Source organism: Peromyscus maniculatus, chromosome 21 (genome assembly GCF_049852395.1).
Source record: "Peromyscus maniculatus bairdii isolate BWxNUB_F1_BW_parent chromosome 21, HU_Pman_BW_mat_3.1, whole genome shotgun sequence".
Taxonomy (NCBI): Eukaryota; Metazoa; Chordata; class Mammalia; order Rodentia; family Cricetidae; genus Peromyscus; species Peromyscus maniculatus.
This window is the reverse complement of record NC_134872.1, coordinates 4,184,587-4,198,908: the sequence shown is the minus strand read 5'-3', so window position 1 is coordinate 4,198,908 and position 14,322 is coordinate 4,184,587. Positions and strand designations below refer to the sequence as shown.

Sequence of the window (14,322 nt, the reverse complement as noted above, 5' to 3'; positions counted from 1 at the left end):
TCAGAGGTAAAGAGCACCAACTGCTCTTCCAGAGGTCCTGAGTTCAATTCCCAGCAACCACATGGTGGCTCACAACCATCTGTAATGAGATCTGGCATCCTCTTCTGTATACATAATAAATAAATAAATCTTTAAATTGTAAATGCTTGGCCAGTAGCTCAGGCTTATTACTAACTAGCTCTTGCACTTAAATTATCCCATAATTCTTATCTATTTAGCCTTGTGGCTTGGTACCTTTTCTCAGTAAGACCTTCTTATCTTGCTTCCTCTGTGTCTGGATGACGACTCCTGACTCTGTTCTTCCTCTTCCCAGGATTCTTAGTTTGGCTTTCCCACCTTACTTCCTGCCCAGCTACTGGGCTGTCGGCTTTCTATTAACCAGTGAGAGTAATACATATTCATAGTGTAGAAAAGGATTATTCCACAGCATTAGGTCTTACTTTAAAAACCCGTACTCCCCAAAATTGGAAAATCTATAAGAAATGGCCAATTTTCTTGATAAATATCACTTGCCAAAAGTTAAATCAAGATCAGACAAATGACTTAAAATAGTCCTATAATCCCTAAAGAAATAGAAGCAGTCATTAAAAGTCTCCCAACAAAAAAGTCCAGCACCAGACATTTTTAGCCCAGAATTCTACTAGATATACAAACAATTACCTTCAATACTCCTCAAATTATTCCACAAAATAAAAACAGAAAGAACATTGCAAACTTCAATTTTAAAGGCCACAGTCACCCTGCTACACAAACCACACAAAAATTCAACACAGAAAGTGAATTATAGCCCAATTTCCCTTATGAACATAGATGCAAAAATACTCAACAAAATACTTGAAAGTAAACCAACTAAGGCAGCATTTGTTGCCTTTAATTCCATCACTGAGAAGGCAAAGGCAGGTGAATCTCTATGAGTTTGAGGCCAGCCTGGTCTACAGATTGATTTCCAGGACAGCCAGGGTTGTTATACAGAGAAACCTTGCCTTAAAAAACAAAAAATAACAACAACAACAACAACATTATTATTATTATTATTATTATTATTATATAAACAAAAAAAACTACAAGAAAAAACCACATGATTATCTCTTTAGGTGCTGAAAAAAGCCTTTGGCAAAATCCAACACTCCTTCATCAAAAAAGTTTTGGAGAGACCAGGGATACAAGGGAACTACCTAAACATAATCAAGGCAATTTACAACAAACCTACAGCCAACATCAAATTAAATGGAGAGAAACTCAAAGCAATACCACTAAGATCAGGAACAAGACAGGGCTGTGTGCTCTCTCCATAACTGTTCGCTTTGGACTGGGTGTTCTAACTAGAGAAATCAGACAACTGAAGGAGATCTAGAAGATACAAATTGAAAAAGAATAAATCAAAGACTGATTTTTTTTTACGATCTTCAAAACTTTCCTCAGATGTCACCCTCTGAAGGACACCACACTGAACACCTGTTTAAACAGCGTCCTTAGGAAGGGCGGATGGCTGAAACACTGAGAGCACCTTCTGCTCCTACCCAGAACCAAGTTCAGTTCCCAGCACCCCCACCCAGGGGTTCTGACACCCTCTTCTGACCTCCAGGAAACCAGCACTCACATGACCACACCCATCCAAATGCCACACATCCACTGTGGTGGACTTCATGAGAAATGTCCCCATAGTGTTGGGTAGTTGAACTTTGTTCCCAAGTTGGTGGTGCTATTTGGGTAGGTGGTGGTTTAAGAGGTGTGGCCTTGCTGGAGGAAGTATACTACTGGGGGAGGGCTGTGAGAGTCAAAAACCTGCCTCCATGTTGCTGTCTCTGCTTCCTGTTTGCCAATGAAGGTGTGAGCTCTCAGCTTCCTGCTCCCCACACCATGCTAGCAGCTCTAACCCTGCTTCCCTGCCGTGATGCACTCTTAACCATTGAAGCTGTAGCCCAAACAAACTCTTCTAAATATTGCTTTGGTCAAGTGTTGTGGATATCGCTCTGTATAAATAAAACATTGATTGGCCAATAGCCAGACAGGAAGTATAGGCAGGACTAACAGAGAGGAGAATTTAGGGAACAGGAAGGCAGAGGAACACACTGCCTGCAGCTCCGCCAGGACAAGAAAGATGTAAGGTACCAGTAAGCCATGAGCCACGTGGCAAAGTATAGATTAATAGAAATGGGCTAAATATAAGAGTAAGAGCTAGACAATGATAGGCCTGAGCTAATGGCCAAGCAGTTTAAATAATGAAAGCGTCTGTATGTTTATTTTATAAGTGGGCTAAGAGACTGCCGTGATTTGGCAGGACCCAGAGAGAAAACTCCAGCTACAGTGATGTGTTTTATCATAGCAACAGAAAACTAATTAACACAAATACATAATTAAAAAAATAATTTTTGAGACAATGTCACTATGTAGACCACGCTAGACTTGAACTCACAGAGATTCATCTGCTTCTGCTATCAAAATGCTAGGAATAAAGTATGTGCCAGCATGCCACGCTAAAAAAATAGTAAATCTTAAAAAACAGTATCTCTTTGCTCTGTTCATCTCCCCTGCACTGTGGACATCTTCCCTTCCACCCTTCACCACCGGAGACAACCTGTTCTTGTTGATTCCCTTACACTGTATCACAGGCATCTTCCCACCACAGCACTTGCTCCAGGAGACCAGCAACTCTGTATCAGTTCCTAGTGTGTCTTAGAAACAGGACTCCATCTCACATCTGGAACAGACTCTGTGGGCTGATCACAATGTCCACTCCTGTGTCCCCTGCTTGAGGAGTGGATTTCCTCCATCCTAGATGGAGGCAGTGACAGCTGACCAAGAAAAACATCCATCCAGGGTCAGATTGGTGAACCCTGAGCTCACTGGTCACTCACAGGAGCTTGGGTGAGTCGGATATAACCATTGAACTGCCCACCCCAGTGTGCATGTCACTCACACAGCTGCATCACTGCAGTCCCCTGCACAGCTCCCAGCAGCTCCACTCAGCAGTCTCCTCTCCCTCAGGAACTGCAGCTGGTTTAACCCGGAGAGGGAAGTGCTACATTGTGTCAGCTCCGTGAACCTGTAGTTTCTTGTGCTTCCTGAGCCTCCTCAGCTCCTCCTGGCTCCAGCAGGGATGTTTCAGTCTAGAGGAAAATTCACACCTTCACCTCCCTCTTCTACAGAAGCTCCCTTGATTAACACAACCTCAGGCCACATGCTGGTGTGTCCAGTGCAGCACCAGGTCCCCTCACACTGAGGTCAGAGTCACCTGAGCTTCCCCTCAGCAAAGCCCTCCCTCCCTCTCCACCTGCCTTTCTGTCTTTGATCCATGATCCTATTTATTTTTTATTCATTCATCAAACATTTATTGAGTATGAATGTTTGCTGGGTCCCAGGCACTGGAAGTCATCATCCCTCACAAGACAAAGATGGCAGTATCGTGAGAGATTGTCACCTTCTTGGTCTTCAAACATCTCAGTTAAGGTTTCTGGAGCTCCTGACTCTAGGTCACAAACCTAGAAGAGAAAACTGCAGTGGCTGTAACCGGAGCAGGGGTGAAGTAATTTCGATTGCTGGTGTTCCCACAACCTATTTTATAAGAGGTTCATTAATTGTATGTCTATGAGTGTTTTTCTTGGCTGTATGTGTTTGTACCATGTGCCTATCTGGTGTCCACAGGGGCAGTGGAAGCCATGGAACAGGAGTTATGCATTATGGACGGTGTGAGCTATGGTGTGGGTGCTGGGATTTGAACCCGGGTCCTCTGCAGGAGCAGCAAGTGCTCTCAACCCCTCAGCCATCTCTGCAGTCCCTGGATTATGTCTTTTATTTTCTTTGATTATTAAAATTTTTTTCATTCATTTTAACACCAGTCAAAGATCCCCCTTTTCCCTCTGCCCACCCACCCTGCCTCCTCCTCCTCCCAACCCTGACTCCCACCCACAAGAAGGCAAGCCTTCCTTTTAAATAAACTTAGTTCTACAATAGACTCAGCCTGAAAATCCCTGAGTCACCACTGGGGGCAGCACCAGGATTCCCAGAGCCAGGGAGGGAGAGGGGACCTTGGGCAGAACACAGATCCAACAGGACAGACTGAGATGAGACCCTGTGGATCCCTCCTCTCTGCCCATCCTACAACCCGGGTTAGATTCTGAAAGATGGGGGAGAAGGAGAGAACCTCAGGGAGGGGCCTGGAAGGAGGCAGGAGCTCAGGAGACTGAAGTTCATCTCCTCAGCCCACAGTCTCCTGAGTGTAGAGGCATAGTTGGGCCTTGATGAGATAATGATATAATGATGGACAAACACCTCTTAATGCTGTCACTCAGGGACCCCAAGGGATAAAGAGGCAAGGACCACTCACAGGGACAAGAACAGGCCTAGTCCTCCATACAAACTAAAAAGACAAGAAATAAACAGAGAAGACGGGGTGAAGAGCCATGGCCAGGTCAGAGCCCAGGCTGACCTGTCACAGCAGCCCTGGCTGCTCACAATCATGTGGACAGGACAAGGCTCTGTCATACCAGTGTCCCTGCAATCACAGACTCTCAGCATGTGGTTCAAGTGATGAAGAGAACAGAGCCAGGAGGTGACAGAGCTGAGGAATGACCATGTCACAGCCAACAATAGACTGAGCTCAACCTGGGCACAGTGCGGTTCACACTCAGCTTCTACAGCCTCATCTTGTCCACCAGATACACACAGCATAATGAACACAGATTCTGGAAGGTTCTCCATGCTGCCATTTATTTCATCCACAAGCTCTAAGTATTTCAATCATTTAATTTATTCATCAATCCACCTGTCAGATCAAGGACGTGAACAACCAAGTTCACATTCATATTCTTATTTTCAGTGGGGAGTCAGGGGCTGCAGCTCAGGGCAGCATGGAGGTGACAGGATGGAGATGTCCCCTCCTTCCTGCTGGACCAGGAAGGTTGGCTGTGAAAGGGAACACAGGCAGTGCAGGGACAGGGTCCTGGTGTGCAGGGGTGGCCGGGCTCCCCAGGTCTTCACATTGAGCCCACAGGGTCACAGGGAACATCAGACACTGTTGCTGAGAGTGAACTGAGGGGCTCAGGACGTCACAGGAGAGACCTGAGCACATCTCTGTCACTCTGTCAGGCCGGGCAGCTGTCTTCACGCTACAAACAAGAGTCATGAACAATCACTGTGAAGGCAACATACCAACACCCACCACTCACTCATAGGGGATTCTGGAAGTCCCTGAACCTCAATCATGTCCACTTTCCCCTCCCCAAATCAGTCCCCAGCGTGTCACCTTTACAGCCTGGGAGAGACACATCAGAGCTCTGGGCACTGTCCCTGCCTAGGGTAAAATTATATATAGTCACAGGAAGGTGAAAACATGGCCTCTAGAAGACTTCACTGGAGGAGGTATTATGGGTTGGCAGAGCTCCCCAAATACTCCAGCTTCACCCCAAGGGCCTCAGGGACAATCCTGCTCCCCACACTTACCTGAAGCTGGAGCATAGTTCCCTCCTTTTCCACCTGTGAGAAGAAAAGCTGTGAGAGACCAGGGAAGACCCGACCCTAGGAAGGTTCCAGAACTAACAGCAGACCCAGGTTAGAGACAGGAGCAATGAGGGGTGTGGATGTTTCCCATTAGTGAGGCAGAGCACACTTCTAAAAGGGGCTGAGAGAGAACCAGACCTGCCCTTTCCTACCTGTGTTTCTCCTCCTCCACCACACAGCAGCCACCACAGCACCAATGATCACAGCTACAACAATAGCAATGATTGCCCAGATGTGGACAGTGGACTGAGGAGGCTCTGGAAGGGAAGGACAGGAGGGGAAGTCGGGGGTCATGACGCCAGCTCTCAGCCCTGATCCTTTTCAGGGTCTTCAGAGGGCTCCATCTTCCCCTAACCCCAGCTCTGCACCCACACCCTCCTTACCCCATCTCAGGGTGAGGGGTTGTTTCAGCCCTTCATGGACCACTGGCATGTGTATCTCTGCTCCTCCCCAGAAGGCACCACCACAGCTGCCCACTTCTGGAAGGTTCCATCCCCTGCAGGCCTGGTCTCCACCAGCTCCATGTCCTGAGTCTGTTCCTCCCCATCCCTCTGCCAGGTTATGGAAATCTCAGCAGGGTAGAAGCCCAGGGCCCAGCACCTCAGGGTGCTGTCTCCTTTCAGTGTGGGGTGATGGGTTACATGTGCCTTTGGTGGATCTGTGTGGAAGATTTAAGAAATCCCACAATTAACAAGATAAACTGAAATCTGCAAAGACAAAGTTAAACCAATGCTGACACTAAACTGTGTCTGTTTGGACAATTCTGTCATCACACTAGTGACCTCAGGTAGAGCTGGTCCCCTCATCACAGAACTGCACATTTTCCTGGGGGGATTCAGTAGCTAAGAGGGAATCCACATGAGCCAGCAGGTCAGCATGGTCTTCCTCATGTGATGTTCTACAGCATTAGTTAGGTAGTAAAAGAATGAAAGGAAAATAATTTATATATGTTATTAATTTATATCAAAATAAGAAATCAGGTACAAGGCCTACATGAAGGGTGCCACCAACTCCTGCTTCCACCTTTGAGGCACAACCACTGTGGCCTTCTTGCTGACCAGCATAACTGTCTGTCCAGTGAACAGCCATCACCAAATGCAGCAGAAATGTGGTGAACCTCTGACACTCAGCCAGGGAAAATGACTCCCCAAGCCCTGCCTCTGGGGGACAAGATACAAGGTATTGTCACCAGGACCCCTGGAAGTGTGCTGTGGAGCCCAGAGCAGCACTCCCTGGGACACAGCGGTGCTCACAGGGGTGTGTGGATCGTCCCTGTCACTCTTGTCCTGGAGCTGCAGAAGACCCTGTCTCTGAGGAAGTTCAATTCCTAATCCACTGGGGCAACACTGTGACTTGTTGGGACTGAGGGAGAGCAGGAGGGCTCTGGATGTTAATATGGCAGAAAACAGTCTAAGCTCACAGGAGCCTTTCTAGTGTAAAGGAAACACTGACTTGTCTAATTATCCAGATTAGCAGTTCCCCCTGGCTCCTGTGGAGACTGATACAGATGATAAAATGAGGGGGAGACAGAGAAACAGTATCATTCCAGTGAGGGGGATAAATAAACTGACTAAAAGCAAAATGACAACTTCAAAAAAAAAAAAAAAGGGAAGGAAGAAAAAAAAAAAAGAAAAAGCCCCCCACAATTTAGTATTTGTCCAGGGCACACCATAAGAGCTCAGGTGGCCATTCTGGGAATAGACGTAATCGGAGTATGAGGGGTGCAAACCTCAGCCACAGGGATTTGGGAGAAAGTATCTTTGGAAAGTTCTAGAAACTGTGGAACCAGCCTAGGGTAGGGGCGTCCATGTCTCCCATCAGGTAAAGGAGACTCCCTGTCCTGGCGTGTAAGGCTGACACAGTCAGATGACAGGACTCAGTTTCCACAGACCCTGGTGTGGGCAGAGACCCCGGCCTGGAGAGGCCATGGCTGACAGCGGCTGCAGACTGCAGGAGCCACTGTGGTTAGGTCGGGATCTCCTCTCCCTCCTCTGAGACAGATTTGCACCTGTCCAGGGTGAAAGCTGAACCTGGGGATCAGTGCGGTCCCTGCCATGCTGGATCAGGAGACCCAGGGACACTGTCTACCCTGAGACAGGGGCATGACCCCAGCTGAGGGGTTTCTTCTTCCCCAGGACTGAGCCCAGCCCGAGGCAGAGGGAGGAGCTGCCCGCGGCCCTGCACCTGTGCGCTGCAGCGTGTCCTTCCCGATCTCCAGGTATCTGCGCAGCCACTCCACGCACTCGCCCTCCAGGTAGGCCCTCAGTATCTCTGCATCACCAGCCTGCTCCCACTTGCGCCGGGTGATCTGCGCCGCCGTGTCCGCCGCCGTCCACGTCGTCAGGTCGTCGTTCAGGGCGAGGTAATCGCGGCCGTCGTAGGCGAACTGACGGTACCCGCGGAGGAGGCGCCGGTCCGACCCCACATCACAGCTATACATGACCTGGATGGTGTGAGAGCCTGCGGGGACCCCGCGGTCAGCCCCGCCCACCCGCGGCCAGCCCCGCCCCGCGGCCCCGCCCACCCGCGGACTCCCCTAAACCAAAAGGGAAACCGGGTCCCGGTCCCCGACTCTCCTCCCGAACCTCGGATCCGGGACTCCGGGCGACTCTGGGCCGGACGTAGGGACGTGGAGGGGTCGTGACCTCCGACCCGCGTCACTCACCGCCCTCGCTCTGGTTGTAGTAGCCGAGCAGGGTCCTCAGGTTCACTCGGAATGTCTGCTCGGTGCCCTTTGCGATCCGTGTCTGCTCCTCCCAATACTCCGGCCCCTCCCGCTCCATCCACGGCGCCCGCGGCTCCATCCTCGGAGTCTCCGCGTCGCTGTCGAAGCGCACGAACTGCGTGTCGTCCACGTAGCCGACAGAGATGAACCGGGGCTCCCCGAGGCCGGGCCGGGACACGACGGTGAGGAAATACCGCATGGAGTGCGAGCCTGGGGGCGGCGCGCGGTGAGACCCCGACCCTCCTCCGGGACCCCGGGCGGGTGCGCGGGCCGGGAGGGGAGCAGGGCGCGGGGCTCGGGACGCGGTGGAGAAGGGTGGGAGGGTCTGGCTGGGCGACGCGGGGACGCGGCTTCCCCGGGGCCGCCCCCGCCCTCCCCGCAGAGTCGTTTCCCTCCCGACCCCGCACTCACCCGCGCGGGTCCGGGTCGGGGCCAGGGCGGCCGCCAGCAGCAGGAGCAGCGCGGGCGGAGCCATCGCCCCCATCTCAGATCTAGGGCGTCTGAGTTCCGCGGGCTGCGTGGACTTTATAACCCGTGACCGCGGCGACGCTGATTGGTTCTCCGGGATCTCTCAGGTCAGGAGCTGGAGAAGTGAAACTGGGGACCTGGGGATCCCCAGCCCTGGGCTTCCACCCCAGACCTCACCTCCTGGGGACTGAGACTTTGCTGAACCCTGTGCTGCGGGACTGAGCGCTGTGTGTCATGGTGTCTCTGAGCGGCATAACGACAACTGTCTCCTCAGGTTAGTCAGGATGAAACCTAAGAGCATGGAGTTTCCAGATAAAATACACACAGCACTTAAAATGAATGTTCACGGAAACAGGTGCTGTCGGAGTCCTGGTGAGGGTGTGGGGCTGCCGTGGACACCTGCATCGGGAGGTGACTGAAGTTTTCACAGCTCTGGTCAAGCACTTTTGACACATTGTGTGTTATATGTAACTTTCCATGCAAGAGTCTCTACTCACCTCTGCTTTCACTTTCTACTCCAGTTATGTGTGGCTGGGATTTGAAGACATCAACTCAAAATCCACAGAAAGAAGATATTTATAAATTTAATTTAGCTCCACACTACTGAACGGGGTTGAAACCTTGAATCCCCCATGTGTACCACTGCCATGAGAATTATCCTCTGCCCGGTGTCCACACTGCACAGGCCTGAGAAACTCAGAAGCCAACTTTGATCAGATTCAGGGTCCCACAGGCCTGTAACATTCATCTCCCTCATATCATGAGCTTATAAAGTGGGAGAAAATGTCAGAGGGAGAGTGCCATGGATTATATAACTTCTAATACTACACTATTATCATTATTCTGCTTTATTATTACAACCACCAGGAGCCACAGATGATCATCTGGGAGAAACACCGCACTGTGTAGATAAGATCCTGAGTGAAAAGGCAAAGTCTCTAATTACAGGTGAGATTTCTGAGCCGCCCCCTGCAGGTGAACACAGGAGCCTGGTCTCCTCCATGGGAGTCTGTGTGGTGCTTGCAGGCCAGCACCTCTGCTTTAAAGAAAAGCATCTCTCCATTGTATCCCAACCTGCTTGTTCTTGCCATTGTATTCCAGTAGTGACTTTAGATCCAGAGTCTGAAGAGAGGAAGGAAGAGGAGGTTGAGGAGAGGAATAGAAGGCAGCAGAGTCTGCCTGTGTGTCTCTCCTGGTGTGTTGTGGAATAATCTTTTTGCACAATGTGAAGAAATGTCACTTGCATTGGTTCAATAAAAAGCTATCAGCTAATAGCTGGGCAGAATTATCAGGGCAAAGAGAATGTTGAGAAAAAGGGTGGAGTCTTCAGGAGATGGGGAGAGAAGCAAGATGAACATATTATACCGAGCAAAAGTACAGAGCCACTTGGTAGAACATAGAAAAGAAATATGGGTTAATTTTAGTTATGGGCTTAAGTTATAGATTTAAGTTATAGTTATAAACAAGCCTAAGCTATAGGCCATGAATTCATAATTAATACTAAGTCTCTGTGTGGTTATTTGGGAACTGTCTGGTGGGACATGAAATTCTACTTACAAATGGTGCGCAATGTGGGGCCCTGTGTGTGTGTGTATGTGTGTGTGTATATATAGAGAGAAAGCTTAAAAAAGTTTCTAAATACACAATAATGGAGTCACACGCAGCTTCCTAGTCTCATGTCTCTCATGCCGGCACGGCACAGAGATGTGTCTCCTGGTAGCTGCTTGTGTGCTTCAGCCTCCAATACACCATGAGCTGAGCTCATGGTTGGTTTAAGGTTTTGTCCATGCAGACAGAAAAGGTTACATACTCAGTAAAGCATGTTCAGATGGAAAAAAATCTCTAAACAGGTCACAGTGTTTAATATATAACAATGTGCATAGATTTAAGAAAACAAAATGGGTAAAGACATTCACAGGAAAAAATAGTTTAAAAAATAGCAAAGTCTTTTTTTTTTTTTTTTTTTTTTTTTTTTTTTTTTTTTTTTTTTAGAGATTTATTTATTTATTATGTATACAGGAGAGGGCACCAGATCTCATTACAGATGGTTGTGAGCCACCATGTGGGTGCTGGGAATTGAACTCAGGACCTCTGGGAGAGCAGTCGGTGCTCTTAACCTCTGAGCCATCTCTCCAGCCCCAAAAAATAGCAAAGTCTTTTAAGAAAGTCTAAAATTAAAAAAAAAATTAGCCATGTAAAAATGGAACATACACAGGGAGTCTGGATCCTACCTGGTGTCCTGTTAACTTTAAATTTTTTAAATGCTAATGTACAAAAAGGAATAGCTGCTAAGAAACATTGGATTGTGCAAACTGCTAAAATAAACTAACCTATATATTTTAAAAATGACTTAACTTCAAAATGAAAGCTGGGCATTATGTTAAGTTGGGAGAGAGTTTATGCTATTGTTTCCCCAGGAAACAAAATACTGTGGATTCCTACCAGAAAAAAAAGAGATCAGATTTGACCATGGAAGACTGCTGTGGGATGACCTTTCTGTATGCTGTTAATGTGTGTTGCTCTCATTGGTTAATAATAAAGCTGTTTGGGCCAATAGCCAGGCAGGATAAAGTTAGGTGGAAAAAACAAAGTAAGGAGGTAATAAAGAAGGGCACACTTGGAAGAGCTGTGAGCCAGATTGTTGAGGTAATGCCCGCGTTACCGATACCCGTTCACCATGTCCGAGCTAGGGGCTGCAGATTAAAAAATAGAGACAAAGACAGCGAGTCATTCGCCATGGCTGAATGCCGAATGCCAAATGCTGAATGCCGTTCATTGATAGAGGGAGGAAACCTTAAATGCAGGCTTACAACACAATGGAGGGCAGAAGTTCACTACCCAATGCTCTACATTCTTGCATCTAAGCTGTTTACACAAAATGCAGGATACAGGTACAAAGAACCTCCCGTGATCATTAGGTGAGAAGGAAGCCAAGCGTCCCTGCATAAGTCCCAGGATTCAAACAGCCAACTCATGCAACGAGCCCAGGACCCGGCACCAACGCACAGCTGCCTCCCAAACAGATCAAGCCAAATGACTGTCTCACCCATACAGGGGGCCTGATCCAGTTGGGGGCCCCTCAGCCTTTGGTTCATAGATCCTGTGCTTCCATTCATTTGGCTATTTGTCCCTGTGCTTTATACAACCTTGGCTTCAACAATTCTCGCTCATATAAACCCTCTTCTTTCTCACTAATTAGACTCCCAGTGCTCCACCAGTGGCCCAGCCGTGGATGTCTGCATTCAGATTCCTCAGTCCTTGGATGGGGTTTATGGCACAACTGTCAGGGTGTCTGGCCATCCCATCACCAGAGTAGGTCAGTTCCTGTCGTCTCTCGACCATTGCCAGCAGTCTTTTGCGGGGGTATCTTTGTGGATCTCCGTGGGCCTCCCTAGCTCTCTGCTTCCTCCCCTTCTCATATGTGGTCTTCATTTACCATGGTCTCCTATTCCTTGTTCTCCCTCTCTTTTCTTGATCCAGCTAGGATCTCCCACTCTCTTTCCTTCGACCGTCGCTCTTCATTGTTCCCACTCATGACCAGGCTGTTCATGTAGATCTCATCCATTCCTCTGTGTCTTTTTTGGGGTCCCGTTTTCCAGGTAGCCTCACTGGTGATGTGAGTAGCAGTCCAGTCATCCTTGTTCCACATCTAGTATCCTCCTATGAGTGAGTACATACCATATTTGTCTTTCTGAGTCTGGGTTAACTCACTCAGGATGATTTTTTCTAGATCCATCCATTTGCCTGCAAACCTGATGATGTCATTGTTTTTCTCTGCTGAGCAGTATTCCATTGTGTATATGTGCCACAATTTATTTATCCATTTTTCAGTTGAAGGGCATCTAGATTGTTTCCAGGTTTTGGCTATTACAAACAATGCTGATATGAACATAGCTGAGCAAGTGCTCTTGTGGTATGATTGAGCATTTCTTGGGTATATGCCCAGGAGTGGTATAACTGGATCTTGGGGGAGATTGATTCCCAATTCTCTAAGAAAGCGCCATATTGATTTCCAAAGTGGTTGTACAAGCTTGCATTCCCACCAGATGTTGAGGAGAGTTTCCCTAGTTCCACATCCTCTCCAGCATAAAGTGTCTTCAGTGTTTTTGATCTTAGCCACTCTGACAGGCGTAAGGTGGTATCTCAGAGTTGTTTTGATTTGCATTTCCATGATGATTAGGGATGTTGAGCAATTCCTTAAATGTCTTTCAGCCATTTGGGTTTCCTCTGTTGAGAATTCTCTGTTTAGTTCTAAAGCCCATTTCTCAATTGGACTGTTGGTTGTTTTGATGTCTAATTTCTTGAGTTCCTTATATATTCTGGATATCAGTCCTCTGTCACATGTGGGGTTAGTGAAGATCTTTTCTCATTCTGTAGGGTGTCGCTTTGCCTTGTTGACCGTATCCTTTGCTCTACAAAAGCTTCTCAATATCAAGAGGTCCCATTGATTGATTGTTTGTCTCATTGTCTGTGCTACTGGTGTTATATTTAGGAAGTGATCTCCTATGCCAATGCGTTCAAGACTACTTCCTACTTTCTCTTCTAGCAGGTTCAGAGTAGCTGGATTTATGTTGAGGTCTTTGATCCACTTGGACTTAAGTTTTGTGCACGGAGACAGATATGGATCTATTTGCAGCCTTCTACACGTTGATATCCAGTTATGCCAGCACCATTTGTTGAAGATGCTTTCTTTTTTCCATTGTACACTTTTGGCTTCTTTGTCAAAAATTATATGTCCATAGGTGTGTAGGTTAATGTCAGGGTCTTCAATTGGATTCCATTGGTACACATGTCGGTTTTTATGCCAATACCAAGCTGTTTTTATTACTGTAGCTCTATAGTAGAGCTTGAAGTCAGGGATTGTGATGCCTCCAGAAGTTGTTTTATTGTACAGGTTTCTTTTAGCTATCCTGGGTTTTTTGTTTTTCCATATGAAGTTGAGTATTATTCTTTCCAGGTCTGTGAAGAATTGTGTTGGTATTTTGATGGGGATTGCATTGAATCTGTAGATTGCTTTTGGTAAGATTGCCATTTTTACTATGTTAACCCTGCCTATCCATGAGCATGGGAGATCTTTCCATTTTCTGAGATCTTCTTCAATTTCTTTTTTCAGGGACTTAAAGTTCTTGTCATATAGGTCCTTCACTTGCTTGGTTAGTGTTACCCCAAGGTATTTTATGTCATTTTTGGCTATTGTAAAGGGTGATGTATCTCTAATTGCCTTCTCAGCTTCTTTGTCCATTGTATATAGGAGGGTTACTGATTTTTTTGAGTTGATCTTGTATCCTGCTATGTTGCTGAAGGTGTTTATAAGCTTTATCAATTCCTGGGTGGAATCTTTGGGGTCACTCAAGTTTACTATCATGTCATCTGCAAATAGGGAAAGCTTGACTTCTTCGTTTCCAATTTGTATCCCCTTAATCTCCTTATGTTGTCTTATTGCTCTGGCTAGAACTTCAAGTACTATATTGAATAAGTATGGGGAGAGTGGACAGCCTTGCCTCGTTCCTGATTTTAGTGGAATTGCTTTGAGTTTCTCTCCATTTAATTTGATGTTGGCTGTTGGTTTGCTATATATTGCCTTTATTATGTTTAGGTATGTTCCCTGTATTCCTGGTCGCTCCAAGACT

At 47.3% G+C, this 14,322-nt stretch overlaps 3 protein-coding genes and 1 pseudogene across 4 annotated transcripts in view; all 4 read right to left on the bottom strand.

The window, feature by feature from the left end:
- Nucleotides 1-4,683: 4,683 nt before the first annotated feature.
- Nucleotides 4,684-8,714, bottom strand: LOC102922156 (H-2 class I histocompatibility antigen, Q10 alpha chain-like). The gene is given in 9 exon segments (XM_076557324.1): nt 4,684-5,108; nt 5,443-5,475; nt 5,652-5,700; nt 5,702-5,756; nt 5,883-5,927; nt 5,930-6,157; nt 7,684-7,959; nt 8,165-8,434; nt 8,636-8,714. Coding segments are annotated over 9 exon segments (1,053 nt in total). The 5' UTR covers nt 8,709-8,714; the 3' UTR covers nt 4,684-5,084.
- Nucleotides 4,684-14,322, bottom strand: part of LOC143269903 (H-2 class I histocompatibility antigen, Q10 alpha chain-like) — a 175,075-nt pseudogene continuing 165,436 nt past the window's right edge. The window contains exon 8 of the transcript XR_013046697.1: nt 4,684-5,108. The product of XR_013046697.1 is annotated as an H-2 class I histocompatibility antigen, Q10 alpha chain-like (transcript). The remainder of the gene's footprint in view (nt 5,109-14,322) is intronic.
- Nucleotides 4,684-14,322, bottom strand: part of LOC102926614 (H-2 class I histocompatibility antigen, Q10 alpha chain-like) — a 139,416-nt gene continuing 129,777 nt past the window's right edge. The window contains exon 7 of the transcript XR_013046698.1: nt 4,684-5,108. The gene's annotated coding sequence lies outside the window, so the exon portion shown is untranslated. The remainder of the gene's footprint in view (nt 5,109-14,322) is intronic.
- The window catches only part of LOC102915969 (H-2 class I histocompatibility antigen, Q10 alpha chain-like), a 46,135-nt gene continuing 36,496 nt past the window's right edge, over nt 4,684-14,322 (bottom strand). The window contains exon 7 of the mRNA XM_076557305.1: nt 4,684-5,108. Coding sequence (XP_076413420.1) covers nt 5,104-5,108 — 5 coding nt within the window. The 3' untranslated portion in view covers nt 4,684-5,103. The remainder of the gene's footprint in view (nt 5,109-14,322) is intronic.